The sequence below is a fragment of the Squalius cephalus genome (assembly GCF_949319135.1).
Source record: "Squalius cephalus genome assembly, chromosome: 16".
Lineage (NCBI taxonomy): Eukaryota > Metazoa > Chordata > Actinopteri > Cypriniformes > Leuciscidae > Squalius > Squalius cephalus.
This window is the reverse complement of record NC_137137.1, coordinates 14,121,669-14,149,633: the sequence shown is the minus strand read 5'-3', so window position 1 is coordinate 14,149,633 and position 27,965 is coordinate 14,121,669. Positions and strand designations below refer to the sequence as shown.

Sequence of the window (27,965 nt, the reverse complement as noted above, 5' to 3'; positions counted from 1 at the left end):
ACTCAACAGTAAATGTTCACAGAACAGAAGAGTGAACACTTTTATTGAGGATATTTGGTAAATTCAGTCACCAAAAAACAAACAAGTCCTGAATCGGAGTAGCCAGTAGAAATAAAAATCACCAGACTTTGTGTGACAGACTACGGATCTTTGTAAAAGTACCCTTTCAAAACAAACAGCACCTGTTTCTAAACTGTGAAGCAAGTGATTTTGTACAATGGCAGAGGATTCAGGCTGATGATGTCTCATGAATTTGTTGAATGTCTCTCAGTATCGATCTACACTGCACTGGTGTCTTCATTGGGTTTGACTGGCTTGGTACCGGGTGGAACTGGGATGGGACGCCGTTTACGTTTTGTTACCTTGCCGCTCTGCCCGTTTACAATACCCTGAGCCATGCCCTCCATATCCTCCACACCAATATTAATGGCTTCTGCCAGCTCCTTCCTAGTCACAGATACAAACTGTGGATCCTCAGCCAAGGAGTCTAGACCACCATCTCTCAGTGCCTGCGGATTAATGGAAAATACAGCTTAATAGTCTTCCCTGAGAAGGTCTGTAATGAATGTACAGTACGTGAGATGTAGTTTACCTGCTGAATGAGTTTGTCGGTGGCTGGTGAAGCTTCTGTTGCTGCTCTCTGGTTCTTTGATGCTCCATATGAGGGATTATATGGGAACTGAGAGAGTCACACACACAGACAGTTGTCAGGAATATCAAAAAGTCACCGTACTGTGTTCAGATAAGGATATGCAACATTCGTCCACACCTGTGTGATATCAGTCCTCACAGGGAAATCTGAAAGCTGTCTGTCATCAATGCTTGAGGCTCCGCCCACATACAAACGGGAGTCTCCTATTGGTTGCACAGGAAATAATGTCATTTATACAATAAAATGTGTAGATTACTGTCAATATAATAATTCTTCATGATATGATGATTATGATAAGCTTGATAGATTCATATATTTTTAATGTTAAAGTTTGGGGTCAAAATGTTTTAATGTTTTGAAGGAAGTATCTTATGCTCACCAAGACTGCATTTAAGCAGCAATATTTTGATATATTTATTCCTGTGATGGCAAAGCTGAGTTTTCAGCATCATTACTCCAGTCTTCAGAGTCACATGATCCTTCAGAAATCATTCTAATATACTGATTTGCTGCTCAAGAAACATTCTTATTATTATTAATGTTGAAAACAGTTGTTCTGCTTATTATTTTTGGTACAGTAGACTCTTTTTATTCAGGATTATTAAATGAATAGAAAGTTCATTTCAAAGTACTTTTGATCAATTTCATGTGTCCTTGCGGAATAAAAGTATTAATTTATTTTTTCCTAAGAAAAAATCGTATTGTCATCAAACCTTTGAACGGTACTGAATAAGGAGGCATTTGTTATACTGCATTTAATTAAAATTAAATAATAACATTTAATAAAAATATAAAACAGTACTTTTAATGTACTACTGTAAAACAAATGACTGTATCATTACAGTCAGTAATGAGAATCATTAGGGTATAAAATTTAGTGGATTGTCTTGACAATAATATCACAATGGAAAATAAATGTATTCATTTTATAATTGTTTCTGTTTTTCTTTGATCACCTACTGTTTTCACTCATGTCCTCGTATGAATAGTTTCTGGTTGCAGTAGTTGACAGTGACTCGCTCTCAAAAGTAAACCTGGATGACATCCTAAAAAAACATCAGATAAGCATAATGACCATTACAGATACACATTAAGTGCACTTTTTCATTAAAGTTATCCACTCACTCTTCAATGAATTTGGCATTGTTATTGGTGTTGGTTTTCGTTGGCATGTTATCAGGGAAGAACTCAGTGTTCGGTAGGAAGACTGAGTCTGGAGGGGACTCTACATCCTCCAGTCGAGTCTCAGCAAACTGCAGGGGCCTCTGGCTGGTCATCTGTGTGGAGAGCGGGCTGCTGGGCTCAGAGGAGAAGGGGTCCACGTTGATCCCAAACAAACCACCAGTCCGCTGCATAGATAGAGACACAGAGCCTGTAAGTCCAGATGGATGTCTATATCTACATTTATCTATTTCCTTAAGAAGATGCTTTACTGCAGACCCTATAGATGCCGTCCTCTCCTCCCTCCAAGGCACGGTCCATCTCATCCTCAGCGATCAGGTCACCTGAGATGGCCCTGTGTAGTTCGGGTGCTGCCTCCTCCTCGATGCTGCGCAGACCTGCCTGCAAAACCAGAGCAGCACATGGACAGGGTAGGAGAGCGAAGCGAATAGTATCGTTTTATCATTTGCAACCTAGCAAACTTCTCTTAGTTAAAGGGATATTTTGCCGCTGGAAAGATGAATGTGTATTTAAATTGGGTCATTTATGTAGTAGAATTGCTACTTTCTAGACTGAGAAAAGACAGAAAATGTATTTTTGGCTCATGTGGATGAAAGACAACAACTCCCAGAATGCACTTGCTTCGCTACCCTACGAGGCCCCTCCCAAGCCACTACAAACCGGTTACAGAGGGCAGTATCGGAAGAAATTATACAACTAGGCTACTAGTTGACTCGAAGCTGAAAAGACGCCGTTTTATCGTGAGATCACACGATGGGCGGGTTGAAAACATGTGGATCTAGCTCCTACTACTGGCTGTAGTCTCTAGCCTCTGGCCAAAAAAGCCTCCGAAGATGCAAAATGACGATTTTTGCGTCATCTGAGGTTTTTTTCCAGACACACAATGCAGAAATTTCTCGTCTCAGGGGGACATGAGGGAGGGAAGCACGGTCATTCAAAAATACTACCGGGTTTCTACTGATACAAAGCTTAATGCTAATCGGTGAAGTATCCCTTTAAGTATTTTTCTATCTTTAAAATAATGCCACTTGGTTTGATATTTACTGCAGGCATGTATCATAAAGTGCACCTTAATCTCATCAGTGTTCTTCTTAGTGGGCCTGTAACCATAGTATTCCTCCTGCCGCTTCATAAACTTGCGGAAATGTTCCTGAATCAGGAAGGTGGCATAGAACTTTCCAACGGTGACTTCATCCTCTGCAGCCAATAGAATCACATTTTAGTCAGACATGGATCATTGTTTGAAAAAACTTGACATGAATGAGTTCAATGACTTCACCTCCAATGGGCGGAATGACCTGGTCCAACAACTTCATACTGGTCCGTTTCCAGATCGCCTTAATGATGGCTCTCAGCTCCTCATTGGCCTGCTCAAAGTTTCCTAACAGAAAAATGTCAGTTAAATACTATGCTGAGAAATGAACTGCTAACTAACTTTGATTTCAATTCCACACCTTCAGTTTTGATTTTCAGAGCTGTTCTGACCAGTGCGAAGAGTGTGGCGTTGAAGGTCACTGTGCCGTCACTGTTCAGCGGCATGTTCATGGAAATCAGGCGCTGAGGCGGAAGTTCAAAATACATTTTAAAAATGCGTGTAGAAATACATTTCAAATCAAAAGACTGGAGTCAGTAAGACTTTTTCAAATTAAAATTAGTACTAGTATTCAGTAATTTATTAAATGTTTTATCTGTAATAATAAATGTTTCTTCAAATCAGCATACTAGAATTATTTCTGTAGGATCATGTAACACTGAAGACTTGCGTAATGGCTGCTAAAAATTCAGCTTTGCTATCACAGGAATAAATAACTTTTTAAAATATATTCAAATAGACAACAGTTATTTCAAACTGTAATAATATTTCATATTAAATGTTGTCTTGAGCATAAGAAAACATTAAAAACATTTAAAAATCTTACCAACCCCAAACTTTTGAATGGTAGTGTACTTTTAACAAAACCAAAAAAGTAATACCAATTCTCTTACCTTACATGCGGAGCGGTGGGGACAAAATTTACCAAAACCCAATGGTGGTTGGATCCTCCGCAGGAGAGTGACTACATCCAGATGTTTGATTCGTCCCCTTTATAAGGACAGTAGACAATCTATTCATAAAATGTTAACAACATCCAAGAAGAACAAAGCTACATGATAAGATGTCATTAGCATTGGAGCCTCATGTGATTTAACTCACGTTGCTTCAGGATCATACTCCGCCCAGATCTTCTTGAACTCATCCAAGTGATGCGGACCGAGGATTGACCAGTCGTGAGTGAGGTAGTCAAAATTGTTCATAATGACAGCCACAAACAAATTGATAACCTACCAAGAAGAGAATGATTTCAACAATGTTGGATACAGTATTTAGAGTTATTTTCCATGTAAAAACTTATCTCTGCTAAACATCAATAAAATCCTATTGTATTTGAGCTTTCTTGAGAAAAAAAAGAGCTCCATTATTTGCTTACCAAAAATGCACACAGCATGTAAAAGCTGATGAAGTAGCAGACAGAAATGCTGGAGCCGCAGGTATACTCCTCTCCAGGGCCGTAGTCCGATTTGGGGTCGCAGAGCTTCCCGTACATAGAGGCTAGCATGACGCTAGGCCACTGCTCTCCAGTGGCAACACTGTGAACCCACACATTGACAAGTTAGCTGATTATTCACTAACAACAAAAATGCTATTTTATCTTTTCAGAGTTGCACTATATGAGCTCTCAAGCTGAGATTGCATAAAATGACTTGCATTAGAGAACAAACAAGTACATGGTTGACTTACCGAAACAATACCAAAACAGCTTGGGGGAAAGTTTGGAAGTTGTTGTTGCGGTTAATCTCTGTACCATCGACCAGGGCTATTTTACCAAACATCTATAGAGAGGAGGAGAAAGAAAGAGGAAGAATGAAAACTGGAGAAAAGAGAGCAAAAACTGGACATTTAAACAACTGAGGGAAACCAGATAAGGGAAGCTCACCTGCATCCCTATGACAGCATAGATGAAGAAGAGCATGACAATGAGAAGAGCCACATGAGGCAGTGCCTGAAGGAGGAGCACAACATCATTTAATGTAAGAAACATCCACTTAAAGCTAAAGCAAGGTTTACTTTTCATAAAACCTTTCCATCATTTTCGAAAGAAGTCTCTTATGTCTCTTAGTCTCTCATGGCTCCATTTATATCCATAAACACAGCAAAACACACTAATCAGGATTATTTGATGATTAGAAAGTTCGAAAGAACAGCATATGAAATAGAAATCTTTTGTAACATTATACATGTCTTTATTATAACTATAACAATTTAATGCACCTGAATATATTAATTTCTTAAAAAAAAAACATCACTCTGACAGTTTGGTCCCCAAACATTTTCGTTTTCATTTGTGATCAAGTTGTTGATTTGTAATTCTCTTGTCTCACCTGGAAGGACTTAATAAAGGTCCAGAGAAGGTTCCTGATCCCCTCTGAGCGATTGAGCAGTTTAATGAGACGCAGCACACGGAACAGCCGGAAGAATGTGATGGAAACTCGGACATTCTCTGCATCCTATAATAGAGTAAATTAGAGATAAATATTTAGCTCCACCTAACAAACAAATCAAATGCTAAAAATTTTAGACATTTGAAAAAGTGTTTAAAAAGAAAACAAACCAGGAAAATGTACTTACAGCAATTGCCTGCATTGGATTCACTTCCTGAAAAATAAAATAAAATATAATATAATATAATATAATATAATATAATATAATATAATATAATATAATATAATATAATATAATATAATATAATATAATATAATATAATATAAAAAAAAATACATAGCAACACCATAATGTGGTATCATGCATAGTAGATCTTTTGTGTATATTTAAGCTTTTAAATAAAATGCAGTCAAGACACACACTTTACCTAAATCATACCCCTTTAAATCAGACTATTTAGGCAAGCAAATGGGACTAAAACAAAAATGAATTTTTAAAAAAACTTTTTAGAAAGCTTTTAATCCATTAGTAAGAATCTGTTGACTGAGCTCAAGATTATTAATGGCTATCTAACACATTCAGTTCTTTTTGTTCATCTTGTAGAATGAGATAATTTGAGTGGTGTGTGTTTTCACAGCAGTCCAATGCAGTGCAGAATGATATTTACAGCACAACCATGTAGACACCAGATTCCTCCGCTGGTCTCCAGCGCAGCCTGAGGGAAACAGAGAGATGAAATGTGTGAATGTAGTGCATGAGAGAAACGGCAATGCATCTTGGGAATCAGAGACAAACATCAACATAACATCACAATTATGGATCACACTTCCAAAACAAGTTGGTTATTTATATAGGCAATAAAAAGTGCATCAAATCACTCTCGGGGATGTGCAGCAGTGTGTATTAAGCAGCTGTGAAAGATGGGAAGAGGGTGGTTCATTAACACAAGTGAAATGAATCATGAAAATGAGCCCATCACTGATGAGTGCAGTTGGTTGGATGAAAAGAAAATCGAGCTGGAGCTGATGAAATCAGTACCTCCTGTGCACTAATGCTGATATTGACTGCTTGCTGTGGTCTGTGCTTCATGTATCGCTAAATACGGGTTTAAAATACAAGCCATTGTTGGTCGCCATTCGAAATGCTTAACTTTTTGTAGAGACATTTACAAAACATTTAAATCACTGCGACAATATTTTTACATAATTGCGTAGCCTCGAATATTTGCCATACTCACATCAACCTCACTGAGGACCACGTCCACGACACTACCGACCACGATGACGAAATCAAACACATTCCAAGGGTCTCCAAAGTAACCCTGTATGAAGACGCACAAAATACCAACAACGTATTAAAATATAGCACATCTTCTTATTCAGAGTTTCATATTGAGGAAGCAGGAGTACCTTTGCTTTGAATGCAATGAGTTTGACAACCATCTCGCCAGTGAACAAGACAGTGAAGATGAGGTTAAGAGTGTCAGAGAGTTTGGTTATATGATCGGACTGGTTGCAGTGCTATAAGAGATGAACAAAGCAGACATTTTTGTATTATGAAATATTATATAGACTGAACATTGTTCTGACCAACATACTGACTGAATAGAACAATAAAGCTTTACTTTAAAATCATGGTTGTAGATAATGGTAAACGATAAGGGTTTTTAATAGTTTTATAATGGTTTTTAATTTAAAGCCAATACAATTTGAACTCAAAGATAGTTAATATTACATAGAGCAATAAAATGACATAATATCCATGTGACTCCAGTGGTTTAACCTCAATCTTATAAAGCGACGCAAGTGCTTTGTTTGCAAAAAAAGCATTATTAACCACTTTATTTACGAAAATATTTACCTGCAATTCAGTAGGGGGAGCACCACGACGTATGCGTGTTGTATTGACTCAAGACTGGTGGTTGTTCCGTGAACTCGCTTTAGAGGTACATAGAGGTAAATTATGTTTTTTTTTTTGAGCAAACAAAGCACCTGCGTCGCTTTATAAGATTGAGGTTAAACCACTGGAGTCACATGGATTACTTTAATAAAGTCTTTCCTATTGTTCTGGACCTTGAATGTGTAAATTGTGTTGCTCCCAATGGAGAGACTGAAAGCTCTCGGATTTCATCAAAAATATCTTCATTTGTATTCCGAAGATGAACGAAGGACTTATGAGTGTGGAACGTCATGAATTAATGACAGAATGACAGAACTTACCCTTTAAGTATCTTTAAAAAAATCGAACTGACCCCAAACATTTTTACAGTAGTGTACATAACTAGTTGTAAATAAATGTAACTGCTATTTAACTGCTTACCTGCATTCCAAGACACAGTGTGTTGAGCATGATGAGAAAGAACATGAGATACTCAAAGTAGCAGGAGGTCACGAAGTACCACACACGGTACTGATGCTTGTTCTTCGGGATGTAGCATTTGAGGGGTCGCGCTTTCAGTGCGTACTGCACACATTGACGCTGGTGAGGGGCGAGACAGCAAGAAAAGATGATTGTGAAAATCCCCAAAACTCAATGCATGGAGATCATAAACCTGATAGTGTAAATACGATAAAAGTGGAGTTAAAGGAAAAATCTTTTTGTCAAATTTTATGGATCAAATCCCATGTGAATAATAACATCAGAGAGCAACCGCCTCATGCTACTGTAGTCACCTGGTTCTTGTCCAGCTCGCAGTTCTTGTATTCCTGCTCTCCTTGTTTTTGAAAAGTGATGATGATGAAGCCCACAAAGATGTTCATCATGAAGAAAGCAATGATGATGATGTAGATGATAAAGAATATGGAGATTCCCACACGATTATTGTACAAAGGGCCTGTGTCCACTGCATTAGAGTCTATGGCCCTATAGAGGATCCTGTTGAAAATGAGTGAAGGAAGGTTTTGTGTGGGTAACATGTTATTGACAGATGAAACAATATTTTAAGTGTAACTCGAATTATAGTCACATGAAGATCTTAATAGGATGAGATTTTTCGCACACTCACTCTGGCCAACCCTCAAATGTGGAAATGGTAAAGAGAGCCAGCATGCCGTTCAGCACATTGTCAAAGTTGAAGTCGTTGTTGACCCACTGGCGGTGATGGACCTCCGTGTCATGAAGAGAATTTTGCACATGCTTTAAAAATGTTCCCCTAAGAACAACCAAAAGCAAGAGACATGTTTTAGAATCTTATCAGCAGCAACATGAGGAGGAAAAAGCTAAGAAATGTGGCTAAAAATACTCACTGACACTCCTCTGCTGTCTTTTGTAAGGGGTCCGTACAATAGAACAATTTCCCCTGAATAAAGATAAAACATTCAGCATTCAATAGCTTTCTTTCATTTCAAAACCCATTGTTTTATAGCACAATATGGAGGTTGTCTCACCTTGAAGAGCTGCACTCCTATGCAGGAGAACATGAAGTCCAAGAGCATTGTGACTAAGACGATATTACCAATGGTCTTTATAGCCACAAACATACACTGGACCACGTGCTGGAAAGGGGAATTTAAGTATATTTAGTGCCTAACATGATAATGCTTTTAAGATTGCTCAAGTACTAATGTAACCATTTAATATCAGCATTTAAATGTCCTCAAAATTGTTTTGATGGCAGTTTTCCATATATAAATTCACAGACAAATGCCAAATCACAAATCAAAGCAGCTTTTTAGTTAGGATGCTGAACACATACACACCTTTAACCCTTTGGCTCTGTTGATGGCCCTTAGAGGTCTTAGTACCCTCAACACCCTGAGAATCTTCACCACTGAGATGGTACTAGACCTGCAATCCAGTAATGCAGTCCAATTATTGGTTTTGACTGTATATTAATTTAAAAAAATTAAACCAGCAAAAACATGAACATATTTCATTAATTTGTTTATTAAAATACTACCAACAAAATTCACAATGTCTATCTTTACACGTTAACATGTGAAGTAAGTTGCTTTATGTGTTTGATTCACTAAAAAGAAATGACTCATATGAGTCATTCATTCAGGAATCAGTTAGACTACACTGCTGGATTTGCTACAAAGAATCAGCTAATAAAAAAGTAATTTGTCTGGGAATCGTTTTGAGTACACTGGTCATGCTAAGTGTTTTTGATTCACTAAAAAAACGATTAATAAGAGTAATTTATTCCAAAATTATTTGGACTACTTTGGTCGCACTAAGTGTTTCTGGTTAATTAAAAGCTACTGGCTCATATGAGTCATTCATTCCAGAAACATTTGGACTATGTTGATAATGCCATGTCTTTTTTGTTCAGAAATTGGATGACACTGCATGCTGTGTGTTTCTAAATCATTAAAAAGAACTGGCTCATAAGAGTCATTCGTTCAGGAATCGCACTACACTGGTCGTGCTGTATGTTTTTGATTCACCAAATAGAATCAGGTCATAAGAGTCATTCATTCACAAATTGGATTACGCTGTTTGTACCGTACATCTCACACTGTAGATTCATTAGGAGTGTTGCTAAATAATAAAACAGCCACTAAATAGAAGTGCAGATAATGTTCATCAGAGCAAAAATGCATGTGTGTGAATGGTTAACTGATTTTTTATGCTTTATTTGAAGGGCTGTCTTTGTAGTTTATATCCAATATTAATAATGTTCCTTGTTTGAAACAAAAAATGTCTTTGTCAAAGCAGTGATAGCTGCTTTTTCCAAAAGAGAGTGGGGGTGATGCTTAAACAGCATAAAATATTATTGAACTTACTCCATGCCCATGGACAAGAGGGAAACACCCACAACAATGAGATCTAGAATGTTGAAGGAGTTTCGGCAGAAAGAGCCAGTATGCAGGAACGCTCCATAAACCGTCATCTAAAAATACACAAGTCAATTCTGAATTACATGTCAGGGCAGGCAAACCATAAATCTGAACGTTAAATAAAATTGACAAGAATGTTACCTTCAGCACAATCTCAATGGTGAAGACAGTCGTGAAGACAATGTCTGCATAAGCCAAGACCTGTGAGATGAATGAATGAACGCAGATTTTAAAAGAACGCGGATAACTAAAAGTTCAGTCAAAGCAATACAGTAATCAAAATGTTGGTACCTTGTTTCGGAAAGAACGGGGGTCGATGGGGTCTTCAGCAGCCAGGGAGATACTGCTGAGGAGGATGAAGAGGAGGATGATGTTGGTGAAGGTGGTGTGGTTGATGATCCTGTGGCAAAGCTTCCGGAACCTTTCAACAGAGAGCATCAGTTACTAACCACTGACAGCAAATCACTAACACTTCATTTTGAGGCCATTTAGGCACAGTTCAAGTATAGTCCTAAATTTAGTTTCTACATTTTATTAAAAAACAGGGCATAAAGTCTAACTTGTTCTGTGGGCCAAAGATGAAAAAGGAGCTGGCCTCGGGCATGGGCACCACTGTCTCCTTGAGCTGCAAGTCGGCCATGGGTCTGGGTCTGGGGCTGATAGGGATCTCTGGTTCAACTTCCTCATCATCACCTGAGGAGGGGTGACGGATTACAGCTCAGTCAACTCAAAAACATCACATATATTCACAGATCTATGTGCGTATTTGTGATCCACTAAGATTTTTATTAGCATTGATGCTGTACATATCATTTAGTTTTGCACAGCTCAAGAACCACATGAAAATAGCCAGCAGTGTGGTTTGAAATGTGCTCCATAAATGAGCTTGGAGGCTGGAGCTAATAATACATTTTACTTATAATAGATCAGCTATCTTTGAACTTCATCCTTTACATGTTTAGAGATGTAGTGTGTGCGGTGTCAGCATTTTATGAAGTGCAGAGCCCTCCGATGTTATTTAAACCTCACCTGGAAAGTCTGCAGGAGGAAAGGGGTCCTTCACTTCATTAACATTTGATTCAAACTCATCTATTTTGAGCTGGAGGCAAACACATGATGAAACTGGTTTAGGCATTTGAATTTGATGTGGCCGATTGAAGATCCAATGTGCTGTTGCATTTTGGATCATCTTGACAGTACTAGCTAGAAGACCAACTAGTAAAGCATTGCAGAAGGTTTATGTAAAATAAGCAATGCTCTGAGAGGTGTCAAACATACCTTGGCTGTGGTGGACATTCCCTCAGCTTTCCTGGCCTCCATCAGTCTCTTAGCCACCAGGGCCTTCTCCTCCTCACTCTTCTCTGGCAATATTCTTAGTGATATTGTGAAATAGTGTCATTTATTTTTGTGCATGCATTACTATCAGTGTCGTCAGTGTCACATAGGGGTGTGCGATATCACGATTTTTGTCTCCACGGTCTGCTTTTGAAGAAATATTGTAGTATCTTGCTACAGTGTATTCTATCCGTTGCAGTTCTGGCGCCTCCGCCCCAACATACTGTACAATGCGACTTTACACCACATCACATGTTAACGCAGAGGTCGAGTTACACTCACAGGATACTGCAATTCACAAAAGTTCATTATATGAAATGTTCTCAGACAGCAAATGCAATGAGTTTGCTTCCTTCTCTGAGAAAGTACAAAATATCAGAAAGGCGATCAGCATATCCTCGTGTGGCACTGAGGTAGGACAGATCAGAACACATCCTCAGAAAGTCTGATTTTGAAGAAATGAATGCTAACATTTTGGAAGAAACAGTACAGCAACTTAAAACATCAACCTCCTGTGCCCTTGACACACTCCCCACCTCCATTTCAAAAGTGTGTTAAACTGCTTAGAAGCAGATCTCCTAGAAGTGGTAAACTCCTCACTTCTCTCTGGGACTTTTCCAAAGTCCCTTAAAGCCCCTCATGAAAAAGAGAAATCTGGATAGCAACATATTACAGACCAATCTCAAATCTTCCTTTCAGGAAAGATCATTAAAAAAGTTGTCTTCAATCAGCTGAACAACTTCCTAATCTCAAATGGATACTTTGACAATTTTCAATCTGGTTTCCGACCACATCACAGCACAGAGACAGCGCTCATAAAGATAATAAACGATATTCTGTTAAATGGTGATACAGGCAAAACATCAATTCTGGTACTACTCGACCTCAGTGCTGCATTTGACACTGTCGATCATAACATACTTCTTGACAGGCTGGAAAACTGGGTCGGGTTTTCTGGGATAGCCCTAAAATGGTTCAGGTCATACTTAGGAGGGAGAGGTTATTATGTGAGTATAAGTGACCATAAGTCTGAATGGACATCCATGACATGCGGAGTCCCTCAAGGCTCAATGCTTGCGCCACTCCTGTTCAACCTGTATATGCTCCCACTGAGCCAAATAATGAGAAAGAACCAAGTTGCTTACCACAGCTATGCAGACAACACACAGATCTACTTAGCCCTATCGCCTAACGACTACAACCCCATTGACTTTCTACAGTTAAACAAAGACAAAACTGAAGTCATTGTGTTTGGAAACAAAGATGAAGGTCTTATCTTTTAATAACAAAGAAAATAATGCCAAAGATTTTTATCTTCACCACTTTGGCCTAAATGTCTGCATTCTTTTTTATTTTATATTGTGTTACCTTTTAAGGCTTTGTTTTTAAAATAGTGACTTTAGTTTGGCTATAATGCTCAGTCACTTGCAAAATAGTAAAACCAACATGAAAATGAATCGTGATTTTCATGAAAAAAATCGTGATATGATATTTTTGCCATATCGCCCACCCCTAGTGTCACATGATACTTCTGAAATCATTCTAATATGCTGATTTGGAATTGAAGATTTATTTGAAATTTAAAACTTTTATACCATTATAATTGTCTTTACTGTCTCTTTTAATCAATTTAATGCATCTTTTCTAAATAAAAGTATGAATTTCTTTTGAATACTGTAGATTTTCTCTTACTTCATGAGTTTCCTTCGGGCTTTCTCCTCTGCTTTCTCTTTTTGTGCTGCTGTCAGACTCTCAGCCTCGGCTAGATTGTCCACAGCAATGGCCAAGAACACATTCAAGAGAACGACTGATCAACAGCTTGCTAAGGAACAGCCCAAACTTTATCACAACAATATAACATTACTGAATCTGAAACACTTCCCACTTAGCAGCAGAAACATTGGCAAATGTACAATTTATTTTAAGTGCTTTGCTATATTCTTTCACTGCATTTTACTGCATTTCCATTGATCATCTCTAAACACTACTGGTAAATGCATACCAGAGACACAAAAATAATGACATGCTTCAAAAGGATACAGTTTCCACAGAAATATAGAATTACGAAGTAAATGCTGACAAGAATTCCTGGGGATTGAGGTCCACCATGAGCCATGATTCCATTGTACATGATAGTGTCCCACTCCTCTCCGGTTAGGACCTGAACACAAAGGCCTACTTCACATAAACAGCTTCCGTAATCAGAGAACAATGTCAATTAAATAGCAGTCGGAACACAGTGAGTACCTGGAACACACTGATGAGGGCCTGTGGGAAGTTGTCAAAGTTACTGCGCTGAACCACTCTGTCAGGGAAATTGAATTTCCCACCGAACACCTGCATACCGAGGAGAGCAAAGATGACGATGAAGAGGAAGAGGAGCAGGAGCAGGGAGGCGATGGATTTCACTGAGTTTAGAAGGGATGCCACTAAGTTATTAAGTGATGTCCAGTACCTAAAGATCAATGAGAAAACAGCAACCTTGGCGGAGGAAACAGGCATTTTGTGTATGGGAGGTTATTTATTGTAGAAAAGAATATTATTAATAATAATAATAACAATAACAATAATAATGTCAGTAATTTTAACAGAAATAAAAATGCTACATTAAAAACGAATGAATGAATGAATAATAAAAAATTATTTAATTCATGAATTAATGTATGTTATATTTAACACAGCAACATGTATTATCACACAGTAAAATATTGTTACAATTATGCTTTATTATTATAAGTAAAAACAGTTCTTGTGATTTGTTGCAGGAAAATAAGTTAAGACGGGTAAGATTTGGAAATTAAGACAAATCAATTTTATAAATATTATTCTATGGAAAATTTACTTAAAGTTTAATATTGTTTTCTATTAGTCTAGGTTTAAATAAGTGAACATACTTTGTTAGCTTGAATAAGCGTAGGAGTCGTATGCATCTCATCACAGAGATCCCCAGTGGTGTCATGATGCCTGACACCACCAGGAAGATCTCCAGTAGTCCAATCGTGACCACAAAGCAGTCAAATCGGTTGAAGATGGACATAAAGTAGGCTCTCAGACCAAACGCATACATCTTCATAACCATCTCAATCGTGAAACAGATGAGCAGGATTATATTTGCAGTGTCTGCAAACAGCAAAATTGATCAACATATTAGACTTAGTATAGGCACTATATTCCCCAAATTATATATGAAGTTATTGAATGATTCTATTTTAAAGATTTCTTACAACAACCAACAAACTAAATAGGAGTTGGGAATCTATGTATTGCTTTATGGAACAGACCTTGAAAACTTGTTAAGCCCTCAGTCTGGTTATGATGCTCCGTCGCAATGACCAGAGTGTTGAGTAACACAACAAGGAGAACCCACCAGTAGAAGAATCTAGATTTCACCCAGCCATGACACTTCCTCCGTAAAACGATGTTCCAGTGGCGTGCAATACGGCTGTTGTTTTCACAGTGAGACCATGGAGAATCAGTCTTCAGTTGAATCATGATTAAAAATGTTGTTTTTGATTGCATACTCACTAGAAGTAGACCACCTTGTTGATCCCCTCAATCTGGTATAAACTATCTGTCTCTGAATTAGTGTCCTTTCTAAGAAGAAGAAGTGCTGGAGAGTAAATAGAAGTAGTAAGAAACTTTGATGATGCTGTTCTTGCGCTTTTAGACAAATATACATTAAAATTACCATTTGTATGACGATAGATAGATAGATAGATAGATAGATAGATAGATAGATAGATAGATAGATAGATAGATAGATAGATAGATAGATAAACAGACAGATAAGTAGACAGATAAACCGTATAGCACCATTACCCTCAGAATCTCCATCCATAACTTCAGCAAGAGTAATCCATTCCATGTATCCTTTCAGATCCTCATCCATTTGTTGTGTCTCTCGTAGCTTTTGGTACTCTCCTCGGGACCGTGACTTCTCCCTCTCCTTAGTAAACTCCCTGTAGAGAGAACAAACTAATCTCAATTAGGCCATTTGGCGATGTAGTTGAATTTGCTGAAATGGCAGCATGGTCATGTGATATTCTTGTATGTGTCTTACAAGTAGCTTAGATGAACCATTTAAGTTGATTAAATGTATCTGTGTCCCACAAACCATTTCAGTGAACTTATTTTGCCAGGTTTCATGATTCATTAGCCACTGAGTGTATTTGGATGGGAAAAAAAGTAGCCTACAATTGTTAAGTTCATCTCTAACTTCCAAAATTGCTGACTGAAATTTGAGCAGCTGGTATATAAACTGTTCATTAAAAACTTTAATTAAAAGACCTAATACCCGCTCAGTACTCCAAGGACGAGGTTGAGGATGAAGAAGGAGCCCAGCAGTATCAGAGTCAGGAAGAAGATCCAGGGCCAGTCATTCCCCATGGCATCATTAATCTGAAAGATCGAATCATCACAATATTTGATTTTGACAAACATGAGATGAGGATTTAGTGTTAGTTTTTAAGTTGAGTGTTTTAACATATAAGTTATGTTTTATGTAGTTTAGTCATTTTAAATGATCGTAAATTGCGTTCCAGACAGACTTGTGCATTCGTGTTGGCGATTTTTCAGTGACTCCTTTTGCAGGTTACATCTTTCCAGCAATAGGTGGCGATAATCAAAACGTTTCTAAAGTTCAATCAAAAAGGAGTGAGTAATCAAAACGATTCATTGAGAGATGAAATACTACATTTGTGTATTTCTTGGCTATGTGCCAAGGTTAAGGGGTCTTTCACACAGAACGCTGTTTTGCGTGCAGAACCCAGGGTAGTGGAATGGGGGAAAAAATGCTGGAGATGCATTTTTATGTCTTCAGCTGAACTTCTTTTAACTTGAGTTCTACTTTCTAGAACACTGTGTCACTCGCGAGATGAAAAATGCAAGAAAAAAAACCCGTAAGATGCTAGAAACGAAAATAAAAACCACAGGGTCTCGAGACCCATGAAGCTGAACCTCTTTTTAACTCTTTAAGGCATCCTAAAAACGCAACTCTCATTATCTACATGCTGAAATAGCAGTGAGAGGCAGCAGTCAAAGTCATTAAAGGGTTAGTTCACCCAAAAATGAAAACTATCCCATACTCGCCCTCAATGCATCCTAGGTGAATATGACTTTCTTCTTTTGAGTTTTATTAATAAAATATCCTGTGACTCCCGAGCTTTATAATGGGAGAGAATAGTACCTGATATTTTGAAGCTCCAAAAAGCACATCCATCCATCATAAAAGTAATCCATACTGCTCCAGGGGGTTAATAAAGGCCTTCTGAAGCGAAGCGATGTGTTTTTGTAAAAAAAAAAAAAAAAATATATATATACTGTATATATATATTATATATAAAATATTTAAAAAATATATTAAGAAAACTATAATCACTGGCTTCCGGTAACAGCAGTACGCAAGTCGAATTCAGGCAGAAGAGTGACCTCTGACCCGACGGCCGACGCATGACGTAGGAAGTAGGAGTAGCGTAAGCTTAGGTGAGAGCTCTCGATGTTCAAACAAATAGAACTGGGCAACAAACTCAAGCTCCTCCGACATTTGTCTTTAAAAATTCTCGTTTTTAGACTTCTAATTCATTTTGGTTTGCTCTATCCTCTACGCTTTAGTGTTCATCAATATGTAATTCTTCGGGTCAGAGGTCACTCTTCCACCGGAACTAGACTTGCGTACGGTCGTTACTGGAAGCCAGTGATTGTAGTTTATAGTTATAAATATGGAAAATATTTTTCCATTGCTTCGCTTCAGAAGGCCTTTATTAACCCCCTGGAGCCGTATGGATTACTTTTATGATGGATGGATGTATTCACTCCAATTATAAAGCTTGGAAGAGACAGGATATTTTTTATATAACTCCTAGGATGGCTTGAGGGTGAGTAAATTATGGGATATCGGTAATTTTCATTTTTGGGTGAACTAACTCTTTAACAAACATGTTCACATGGTTTACTGTGCGAAATTCAATTCTGCTTTGACTTCGTTTTAAACTATTTCATTGGCGGAGCAAAAATAGACAAAGTAACTGGGAATATTGTATCTAAAATGTACCCGATATTAATTTCTTGTGTACTTGTGTGTTGTATAAAACCAATATCAAAACCTAATGTTGGTCTGAATATCAGCATAATTTATAGGCTACTATATATGCCTATACTGATTGATATATAGTATCAATAATAATTGAACATCATCATAGAGTAATTTTATTATTGATTATTGTTTTTTTTATATATTAAAATAACTGAAAGATTGTCCTCTGGTCTCTCTACAGGATAATAATGAGGAGGACTATCATGCCCATAAGTAATTACCCAGTAGAGCACATCAGTCCAGCTCTCCGTTGTGATACACTGAAAGACTGTGAGCATAGAAAAGCCAATGTTGTCAAAATTGGTGATGCCAAAGTTTGGACCAGGCCAACCTGCCCGACATTCAGTGCCATTGATGGTGCAGCGGCGCCCGTGTCCAGCCTGAGCACAGGGTGATGGCTTCTCATTCTCCCTGGTGGCAACAATGTCTGAAACAGAGGTTGAAAGCTTAGATAACAAATCTAAGTATTGCTTTGTCAATTCATTATGATTATAATTAAGTATTTTCTTTTACATATTTAAAACTTGTTTTCAATTATGAGATGCACTTTAATATATGTTTAAAGATCAGTTATCAGTCTCCAAATAAAAAGACTCACTAGTGCCCTGGTAGTAACATGTCTTGTGCATTTTACACTTGAACAGCTCCAAACCCATAATGGCATAAATGGTGACCATGAAGAAGACTAGCAATGCAATGTGGAAGAGGGGCAACATGGACTTCAGAATAGAGCTCATCACCACCTGCAGGCCTGGATGACAACAAATACACTTTCAACACACCACCTTTTTGGCAAAGACATTATATTCTAATCTTACATGATAGTTAACAGCATGAGTATAATAGCTTGTGTAAGCACTTACTTAACCTGCAATTTTCACTCAATAGTGACTCAGTTTGTTAAAAATATGATGTAAGTGTACTTATATATAATGTAATTATGATATTATGTTGTGAGTATATTTAGGATCTAGCTTTAAATTCCTATGTTGCCGTACTTGTGGTGCTATTGTGATGTTATTTTTTCAGAAAAGTCTTACTGGGAACTCCCGAGACGAGCCGCAGAGGTCGCAAGACTCGAAACGCTCTAAGAGCCTTCATGTCAAACCCGCCTCCCTTCTCATTGGGAACTCCTGCTATTGTGTTGATGGTGTCCACACAAAGTGTGAAGAGCCTGTGGAAGCAGTTTAAACGGACTATTACTTAATGAATATAAAACAATTAATAAAACAATTTCAGATTATATTGCATGGATTATTAATATGTCACAAACTCTACAAAAAGTTCAGGACAGTTTTGAGTGTGTGTGACTTCTGTGACAATTTTTGTGTGACTTCTGGACATTCTGAAAGTTATCTTACCCCATGAACACAATAACAAAGTCTAATAAGTTCCAACAATTTCGTAAATAGGCTCCTTCATGGAACAGCAGCCCATATGCTACTATCTTTAGGAAGCACTCCAGAGTGAAAATGATCAGGAAGATGTACTCCAGACTTTCCTGCAAGGAAACAAACAGTGTTAAAGGAGGGATTAATGGGGTGTAAAAGATGATGTAGTCACAAATATTTTTTTAAAAGGTTTTGTTTGTAATTTAATGGCAACTGTGATGGGTTTGGACAATAAAAACTAAATCTGTCTCTACATATTAAAGTCAACATGAAATCAAAATTGACAGGTTTTTTTTTTTCTTTTTTTTTTATGGAACACACCAGTGTTTATTATAAATGATTATCTGTGCACATAATTATTTTTTAAAATTCATGTTCCCTTGTAATCTTTAATCAAAATAACTTCCCCTCCATCTTGCAGCGACATTTCTTTTGTTCCCTGATGATGTGTTTACTGGCAAAAGGGCGGGACAACCTATCACTCATATGACATCACAGCAATAGACTGGTGCAGGAATGACGTCTCTTTGTAGGCCAACCGGCAGTTAGCATCACACTGGTTCCCTCAACAGAAACCCAATAGAGGATTTCCCTAGGCTTTTGGATTATCACAAAAAACAAGCTCTATGATACTTACACGTTTTGTCCATCAAGATGGTTTTCTCAGATTAACACAACTTTTATGAATCTTGAAGCCTAAATGCAGACTATAAACAAACCATGGTCCCACAACTTCAACCTCATCACCACAAAGCTTCTTTCAACTCCTTCAGTTTTATCTAGCAACCGCCTTTTTCAAGACACGTAACAGCTTAAAAAATCGCTTGTATTTTATGACGTAGAATAAAACATGAAAGTATCTTGAGCTTGAGTTCACCACAGACCTTATTTGTTATTTCAGCCATTTCTTAACCAAAAACCCATTAAAACAAGTAATAAAAACTCGGTGAGTGTTTTAGCGCAATTTTCTGACCTCATGGGATCACAACACTAAGAGATAGTAAATCTTTTCCTGAATTTTTTTTTTTTTTTTTTTTTTTGTGCGTTCCCGAGATTAGACCTTCCTTAACATAATGCCGAAAACCCGAAGTCTCTAGGTGGTCTGGTTGAGGAGTAGATAGAAGTGCAAGATTGGTGCGCACAGACAGAACAGAAATCATGAGTTAACAATCGCAATTTTGTCCGGTGGAAAATTGCGCTAAAAACTTGATAACTTCAATGCTAAAATGCTAACTTGTTTCCTTGTTTTGGCCTACAAATTTACGTCATTCCTGCACAACTATAGCAAACCACAACTATCTAGTCAATTCACGCTGAAGAAAAAATCAAGTCCCACTACAATTTGTTCTTGTTCAAGAAGCCATTTCACTACTATGACACAATATGGAAGAAAAGACTAGCGCAACTTCTGTTTCATGCTAACTTTAAGCTTTTACTCTTAGCTGACTCTGCATATTAAGCTGAATTGGAAGAATATTAACATAAAAAATGTACAGCATAAACTACAGGACATCTTTTTTGACTTTCTGAAGGACATTTCATGGAAGTTTTGTTATTTCCACATCCTAAAATGACTTTATATCTCAGAGGGGATATTAGCAGCTTTAACTCACTCACTCAACTGCATCGCATGGATGATTTGTTCAAAAAAACAAATGCAAAGTGGCTCTAAAACCCGAACCTTAACATTTGCCAAGCCAAACAACCTTCCTCAGATGTGCAGTGAGGATCTAATCTGTATGTTTACACAGCACACTGCCTCTCATTCTACACTACCAGGTCATATCAAAATAATTCTGATCATGTCTGAGATCCACTCTCAGCTCCTCTTTCATGACTTACTATCTAAGGAATGGATGACCCACACCGACCGTCACTGTAACCCCAGGGGAGTAAATAAGTGAGTGGGGCTCAGATTTGTGTAATCTGAAATGTAATAACACCCTGTGTTCTGAGAGAGGTGAATATGACTGCACACGCTAGTGGAAAGAGTGTGACCTACATACCGCCAATGAAGCTTGAGTCATGAAATAAGCTTGTGTAAAGAGGATTTATCATTCTTTTTAAGTGTTTATATAGCCAAAACCAAAAAGGTTACACAGGAAATTAATTTTGGCACCTAGACTTAAGTCAACAACAGCAAAGTTCTGTGGCTACATGGGGTAAATGATTTCATTATCTTGCAAGTCTGCTCTACAGTCATGTCAATAAAATCTAGATTAATGCGTCATGAAAATCCCCTACCATGATCTGAGTATATTTTTAAACACCACACTTGTACCTTTGGACATGCACATCTCAAACCAAAGACTAAATATAAAACCCACGACACAAAACAGCACCTGCTGCTAGCATGGTATATTTCCAGTTTTAAAACATGTTCTAAATTGCATTGTTGGTAGGCCTATATTAACTTAAACTTAGAAAGAGCTTATTTATATAAATCACACATAGGCTATTAATCCAAAGGAATCCAGTGCAAACCGGTGCCAACATGTATCAGTTTCAAAACACATGTACGTTAAAAGACCTGAATAGGCAAAGATCTGAGCAACACTTGATGTTGGAAATGGAAGTTTCTCAGATTATCTGGCAACACATGAGGCGTCTGAGGCACATATCCCTTTAATCCAGTAGTGCCATAAAAAATGATATCATTTATTTGCAAAATGAGTTGATGTATCACTGCAAATTACTAGTAAATTGAATTAATCAGGGATAATTTGTTTAACCTGTATGTTCTCCTATGATACATGCAATTTAAGAACATCTCACCAATGTTAGGTTAGTGTTGTTGGTGTCCTCTTCAGGCATAGGGAGAAACACAGCCAGAGCTACACAGTTAGCAAAGATAGTTAGCAGGATAATGATCTCAAAGGGTCTGTTGGAGTCTGCTCAGGAAAACATTGGACAAACATGGCACAAACTACCACTGGAAAATTGAAGTAAAGATTTTCACATTCAACTTTGTGATGAATATAAGCAGGTCTTGCATACATTAGATTTAACCATAAATGAACAGTTGGCCAGTGCTACGCTAAGTTTTTAAATAAAAGAAAAGGATATTGGACAGTTATTTGGTCAGTAAGTAAATTGTACTCACTCATCAGATTTACATCAGAATAAACATTTGCTAGGACAGAATATATAATATAATAAATATACGATTAAAAAAAAAACTATTTAGGCTATATTTATAAAATAAAATAATTTTTAAAAATACATCCAGTATATATTACACATTTATTTAGCATGATAGAAATAGTTTCATGGCCAGTAAGAAGCATTTCTAAATTTTCTCAATTCTCTTGGCTTCAGAATTCAGAAATACTTACTAATCGTCTATTATTGCTGAGTTTAAACTGTACACTACATGTAGCCTGTAACTGTAACTAACTGTAATTCTAAACAACAAAAACAAAACTAACTGTAATTCAGTGTGCATTTCTGCCACTAGGGGGTGGAATCAGAATTTCCCTGCCAGCTCAGCATCATGTCCGCTAGTGATCCTACACAACAGCTGTACACAGCCAGAATATTATTAAACTGTATAAATACACGTAGACAAATAGCTCCAAAATTACACCTCCTATTCACACTTCCATTTATATGCCTCTTACTTGTGAACTAATCAAATAAAAGTTTTCAGTTTGTAAAGCAAATATTTATAAGGCTTGTATTGCTGTTTTGTCTTCAAGGGTGATCTCAAAAGAGGAAGCAAAGAAGCCGCTTCCACTTTTTTGTTTTAATTGCAGCACAGCCGATTCTTGTTCTTGGCTGTAATTTAGGAACTTACAGTTATGAAAGAGACAGCATTCTTACAAATATCTGTATGTGCATTTAATCATATTTGCATATCCAAAATTGCCAATCTAAGTGCTAAAAACACTATGGCCTGGTTTCACTGACAAGGTTTTTAGACTAAGCTCTTATAAACGTGTCTTACAAAAATACATTACTGATCTGAATCTTGAGAGAAAACAATGGCACTGACAGTGACATATTTTAAGATATCTCAGTGCAAGTTGCTCAAACAGCTCAAATATGCATTTTAGTCTGGGACTAGCTTAAACCTTTTCTGTGAAACCGGGGGTATGAAGCCGTGTTAAAACAAACAAAACTGTAGGCTAAATAGGGACAATTAACACTAGTTTAAAGTCTTATTAATAGTGTTTTGCTGACTGGCTGTAAATAGTCTGGGGTTTATCCTTATCATCTTCCATGTTAAGGCCGGGAACTACTGCTTCCAATTGACCGTGTTGAGTCTGACACATAACAAAAGCTTAACACCTTTAGTTCACAACTGAGACAGAGATTTCAGCACCTTAAGAGACACTAAACCTGGGGATTACGAAAAACAACTGTGCCTCTTTTATTTTCTCCACCTCGCAAATCAAGATATATTTCATGGAGCAAATATCTCGCTATGGTTTTGTTGAACATTAAAAAGCTGAGTAAGACAAAGCCGTGGCTGTGTGCTTTTTCTGGCATGCATGCTAAACCATCTCTCTGGGGGAAGGATGCCTTTCTAACACATGCCTATCTCAGCTTACCATTCGATAACATAACTAGATGAACATCAAACCACAGTCCAAAGCTAGATGGAAAGGGAACTGACCAACTAAAAATCAAGTTAGTTTGAAGGATACTTCCATTCCACAATGTTGATGCAGGTCTTGCGGAAAGGGTTTTTGAGCGTGAAGAAGAACAAGGATCGCGGAGGTCGAGGGTTTCCTCCGGTGGCCTGCATTTTCTTGATCTTCTCCCTCTGCTTTCTCTTCAGTTCTTCTTCATTCATGATGAACGAGGCCAAAGCTGCCACCCCACCATCACCACCGCCGCCACCTGACTCCATTTTGAATCTCCCAAATGTAAAATCTTCTTATTTTCCACAAAATGTGATGGAAATTCACTCAAAAACCGGAAATGAGATTCCTAGTTTAACAAATCCTTGATCTCCTTAAGTCCAGGTCAGATCTTCAGCATGGTCCTAAGCCTCATCCACCATCTCGCCCTCTCTGAGGAAGGCACAGTCTACCTTCTTAGCCCTGGCCCCTGCTGCAAACCTACACCAGACGAGGCGGCATCAGAGGGGCAGGGAACATTTAGGCACAGCTGGCCCCTTCTGAGGGATATATATAGACAGGCAGTCAGTGTCCATTCTTGGGGGTGCGGAGGCAGGTGGAGGAGGGGAAGGGCGGCCTTGGGGTGCAGCAGACAGAGAAACCAAAAAGAAAGAGAATGAAGGATCCATAAGAGAAATTCAGCTGCTTTTACAACAGATGAAATATGACATTAAAAAGACGGAAATATGAATAATAGTGTTATTGAAATATGCCAGGCTTATTTACTAGGTGGTTTACTGTATGAAACAGCAGATAGGAATGTTTACAGGATCCAATGTTGGTGGTTTCCAACTAAATATATCTCACCACTGCATTTTAGCGTCAAACGTTGAGTTACACTCATGATGTGGCAATAGTAGGACTTCAAGTCTTTGTGAACTTGCTCAAGAAAATAACTGTACAAAGAAAGTTGACAATATTCTGTATATTTAATATTTCAGTGCATTTTCACATAAGCAAGAATGTTCCAGCTGTAAAACAGCTACAAGTATTTTGGATACATACTGGAAATAAATTCTTGTAGCAACAAATACGATAGTCAAGCAACGTCCTACAAATTCCTTCACATTTTTAGGTGCAAAATCAATATTATTGGATGTCTGTAAATCAGACTCTTCAACAAAAGAGCCAATCATCTAAGAGGAAGCTTATGAGGATACCATTCAACAGTAACAACCACTCAAACCCTTATTTTCTTCAGTCTTACGAAGAGCATATACATCTTGAAATAAGGTTATTACAATGTGACATTTTTTTAAAGATATATTCTTGAGGCATATATGCCATCATTAATGGTATTATCAAATGGCAAAAGAAAATAATAAAAGAAAATCAATAATGGAAATCATTTAATACATTTTCTTGGTAACTCAAAGTGAAACTACAACAGTGCAATGACATTCCACCCCTTCATATGTGCATCTTTATTAGATTGCAAACAGTTCCATATCAATGCTCCCAGATTACACTATTTTTATTGCAATCTCATCCTTTGCTATGTAATTCCAAAGCAAAGTAGTGGCAGCACTGATATATTCAAGTTATTGGGTGAGAAATGTAAAGGTGACCGCTGGAATGAGACTGGAGCTGGCTGATTCCCATCATTTATGTTAACAGCAAGCTACTAAATGTTTTCACAGCTGCAGTTTGAAAGCTGAATACAATCAAGTCAGCCTTCGTACAATTAAAATAATAATAATAATACACAAGCATCAGGCCAACTGAAAATACATTGCCATAAAAGCTGAAATTGTAAGAGAAACATGCGAATGTTATCTCAGTCAGTGGTGCCCATTTTGTCCTTTTCCCCAGCTGGAGTCTGAGGGCTTAGCTGAGCAGCTTGTGGCGATCAAACACAGTCTTTCGCTGCTCCTGGACCTGTTTCTTCCAGCGCTGCTGAGCTCCCTCTACCCTCTCCAGCACCGTGTTCCCACGACCATCCACATGGGGCCTCACGTCCTGTCGGGAGAAACAATGAGCACAATTAATATCTAAACCTAACAAAATGGTCAACAAAAATATGAACTATAGCACAAATATTATATCCTTAATACCATTTACTTGTTAAATAGTAATACAATTACTTTATTGTTAGTTATGAAGTCAGTGAGTGAGGGACCAAAATCTGAAAAACTTTTTTGTTCTGTAAATACACATTCAACAGAAAATCTTCATTTTTGTGAAGTGTATGTGAAAGATATATGAAGAGTTCAGATGCAAAAGCCTCTAAGTGCCGTCTGAAATTTTCTTCTAGAATGGTAATTTCTATCAAGCTTGTATATTTAAGTTCAGTAATTTCACTTAAATGGCAATGAAAATTAATTATTAATTGTCATTTAAGTGAAATTACTGAACTTATATATACGAGCTTGATAAAAATGATCATTCTAGAAGAAAATTTCAGATGGCACTTAGAGGCTTTTGCATCTGAACTCTTCATATATCTAAACAATGTTGTGCTATTTAGAGAAAATGTTTCCCAATGTTGTACCTAAAGATTTGTTTTGCTCACACATATCTGTTCTATATCTATATCTATATAGATTCCAAGTCAAATGTAAACTTTTCAAACAATAAATTAGGTCAAATAAGCACAGATGTGGACATACCTCAGAATCCTCCTCGTTGTGCAGTGGAATGGTGTACTGATCATGTTTGCGGATCAGAGGATCAACTAGAAGCAGGAACAGCATGTACAGCAGAAGAGCTCCAACCACTGACAAGTAGATGATAATGGTCACCTAGGAAATATACAAAAATATCAAAGTAGGCAAGAAACTGAAGTTGCAATAGTATTTTCTTTCCTTTTGTGATGTATATCCAAGTGAAACATCTTCTCGAACAAGAACATTTGACTTGATTTTGTCCTTCGGGAATTGATTGGATTGTTATGGTTAACTATTGCTGTGATGTCATGTGAGTGACAGGTTGTCCCGCCCTCACGCCAGTAAACACATCATCAGATAAGAGAAGTTGCTGCAAGTGGGAGAGGAAATTATTTTGATTAAAGATTTTGAGGGCACATAATTTTTTTAAAAAAACTTATGTGCAAAGATAAATCATTTATAACAAACTTTGTTCCATAAAAAACGGTCACTTTTGATTTCATGCTGACTTTAATACCCTTATAAAATATACTACATTATAAAAGGCAAGAAAGCAGATTATAATAAACATATCTTTATTGATTGATTATTGGAAGTTGTTCAATACCTTGATGGTGTTGCTGCTTCGTTCTTCATACTTGCACTCACAGAGCAGACAGTAGGCCTCCACATCATGACCAGGCACTGGCATGGGCTCCACCACATGCAGACAGTTGCTACAGTACAAACCAATACATAAGAAATAAATAACTCGTATAAGACAGTTTATTCATCTATTTATAATTTCCTTTACAGACAACACAGGTCTATGCAGACTCTCACCAGTCTTTCTGGGTCACGTTTCTTTTGTAGATATGTCCACTGATGTTTCTGTAAGGTGGACAGATGCACTTGCAACGCACATCTTCAAAACTCTGTGTAAGGAACATATGAAGTGACATGTTTAGGGAATATTTGACATAAGTGGGAAAATTTATGGACATGTGTGGACATGTGTTAGGAGAAAATTGTACCTTATCTGCGTGTGCAATTGATATCACGTCTATGAGAACAAGAAACAGCAGAACGAGTGCTGGTGCTCGAAGATTTTGAGCAATGCTGGATGACATGACGCCTGCACATAAACATAATTTACTTTATTTATTGTTTTACTGAAGGCAATTGCTTAAATTGAACTGGGACAATCAGTATTAAAGTAAACAAAGCTAGTCATCGGTTGAAATTCGTATCCATGTGGGACCTAAACAATGTTTTCCTAATCAATTTGTGTATTGAGTGGCTTATGTAGCATTTGTATAAAACTGATAGACACCCGGGGACACAATTCCACAGTTTAGGCCTTTTCCCCTCTCTATTGTGTATTTAAAGAGAAATTAATATTAAATCTTAAAAAAATAAAATGTTTAAACTAAATGTTACATGCGCAACTGCAAACGTAAAAATAAATGCATATACGCACCTTTAATAATACATCAATGCCCATCAAATATATGTTGACTTTCTCCGGAAGTTGAGACTGTGTCACGTGATGATAGATGTCCCGCCTTCATGACCGGTGAAAGGCAAATTAAAAGACTTCACAGCATGTTTTATTACGAACTGAAATGAAATAACGTTATTAATTTGTTCCATAGAAAAACAAACTCATGATATCTTTATGAGTTGTAATGTCCCCAAATTTATATTATAAAATAGAGATAATAAAAATATAAATAATTACTTATTGACTGCACACAAATAAGAAACGCAGTCTTCAGATTTTGTAAACCATCAGAAAGGAAATAAATCAGCAAATGGAAAGCAAATCTTTTGAGGAAGCGC

At 37.3% G+C, this 27,965-nt stretch overlaps 2 protein-coding genes across 2 annotated transcripts; both read right to left on the bottom strand.

Moving 5' to 3' along the window:
* Positions 1–26: 26 nt before the first annotated feature.
* cacna1sb (calcium channel, voltage-dependent, L type, alpha 1S subunit, b) lies at positions 27–23,987 on the bottom strand. The gene is made up of 45 exons (XM_079897475.1): positions 23,563–23,987; positions 21,689–21,794; positions 18,884–19,023; positions 18,563–18,696; positions 18,121–18,273; positions 17,744–17,949; positions 15,726–15,829; positions 15,251–15,390; positions 14,957–15,041; positions 14,713–14,873; positions 14,326–14,551; positions 13,679–13,886; positions 13,472–13,592; positions 13,124–13,238; positions 11,375–11,468; positions 11,126–11,195; positions 10,657–10,789; positions 10,388–10,517; positions 10,238–10,297; positions 10,043–10,149; positions 9,014–9,101; positions 8,702–8,809; positions 8,561–8,613; positions 8,320–8,466; positions 7,988–8,189; positions 7,635–7,793; positions 6,725–6,835; positions 6,553–6,636; positions 5,983–6,030; positions 5,502–5,528; positions 5,255–5,380; positions 4,810–4,875; positions 4,614–4,705; positions 4,303–4,462; positions 4,029–4,156; positions 3,821–3,917; positions 3,289–3,391; positions 3,114–3,215; positions 2,904–3,031; positions 2,093–2,215; positions 1,778–2,001; positions 1,613–1,698; positions 770–855; positions 593–679; positions 27–509 (listed from the first exon to the last, which is right to left on the bottom strand). The coding sequence occupies exons 1-45, from the start codon at positions 23,766–23,768 to the stop codon at positions 279–281; spliced, it is 5,565 nt and encodes a 1,854-aa protein (XP_079753601.1). The 5' UTR covers positions 23,769–23,987; the 3' UTR covers positions 27–278.
* A 456-nt stretch (positions 23,988–24,443) lies between these two features.
* tmem9 (transmembrane protein 9) lies at positions 24,444–27,688 on the bottom strand. Its single transcript, XM_079897510.1, has 6 exons — positions 27,604–27,688; positions 27,158–27,258; positions 26,967–27,058; positions 26,752–26,860; positions 26,148–26,279; positions 24,444–25,497 (listed from the first exon to the last, which is right to left on the bottom strand). Exons 2-6 carry the CDS (start codon positions 27,251–27,253, stop codon positions 25,366–25,368), a joined length of 561 nt encoding a protein of 186 aa, XP_079753636.1. The 5' UTR covers positions 27,254–27,258; positions 27,604–27,688; the 3' UTR covers positions 24,444–25,365.
* Between the last annotated feature and the right edge of the window lie 277 nt (positions 27,689–27,965).

What these genes read in the sequence shown, in the direction of transcription:
- tmem9 (XM_079897510.1), bottom strand. Translation starts at nt 27,253, where the DNA reads ATGTCATCCAGCATTGCTCAAAATCTTCGAGCACCAGCACTCGTTCTG. An exon ending in CAATTGCACACGCAGATAAG is followed by an intron (nt 27,059 to 27,157) that starts GTACAATTTTCT and finishes TTCCTTACACAG; the next exon opens with AGTTTTGAAGATGTGCGTTG. An exon ending in ACAACGAGGAGGATTCTGAG is followed by an intron (nt 25,498 to 26,147) that starts GTATGTCCACAT and finishes TTCTCCCGACAG; the next exon opens with GACGTGAGGCCCCATGTGGA.
- cacna1sb (XM_079897475.1), bottom strand. Translation starts at nt 23,768, where the DNA reads ATGGAGTCAGGTGGCGGCGGTGGTGATGGTGGGGTGGCAGCTTTGGCC. An exon ending in GGTGTCTACATGGTTGTGCT is followed by an intron (nt 5,529 to 5,982) that starts GTAAATATCATT and finishes TTTATTTTTCAG; the next exon opens with GAAGTGAATCCAATGCAGGC. An exon ending in CGAGGACATGAGTGAAAACA is followed by an intron (nt 856 to 1,612) that starts GTAGGTGATCAA and finishes TGCAACCAATAG; the next exon opens with GAGACTCCCGTTTGTATGTG.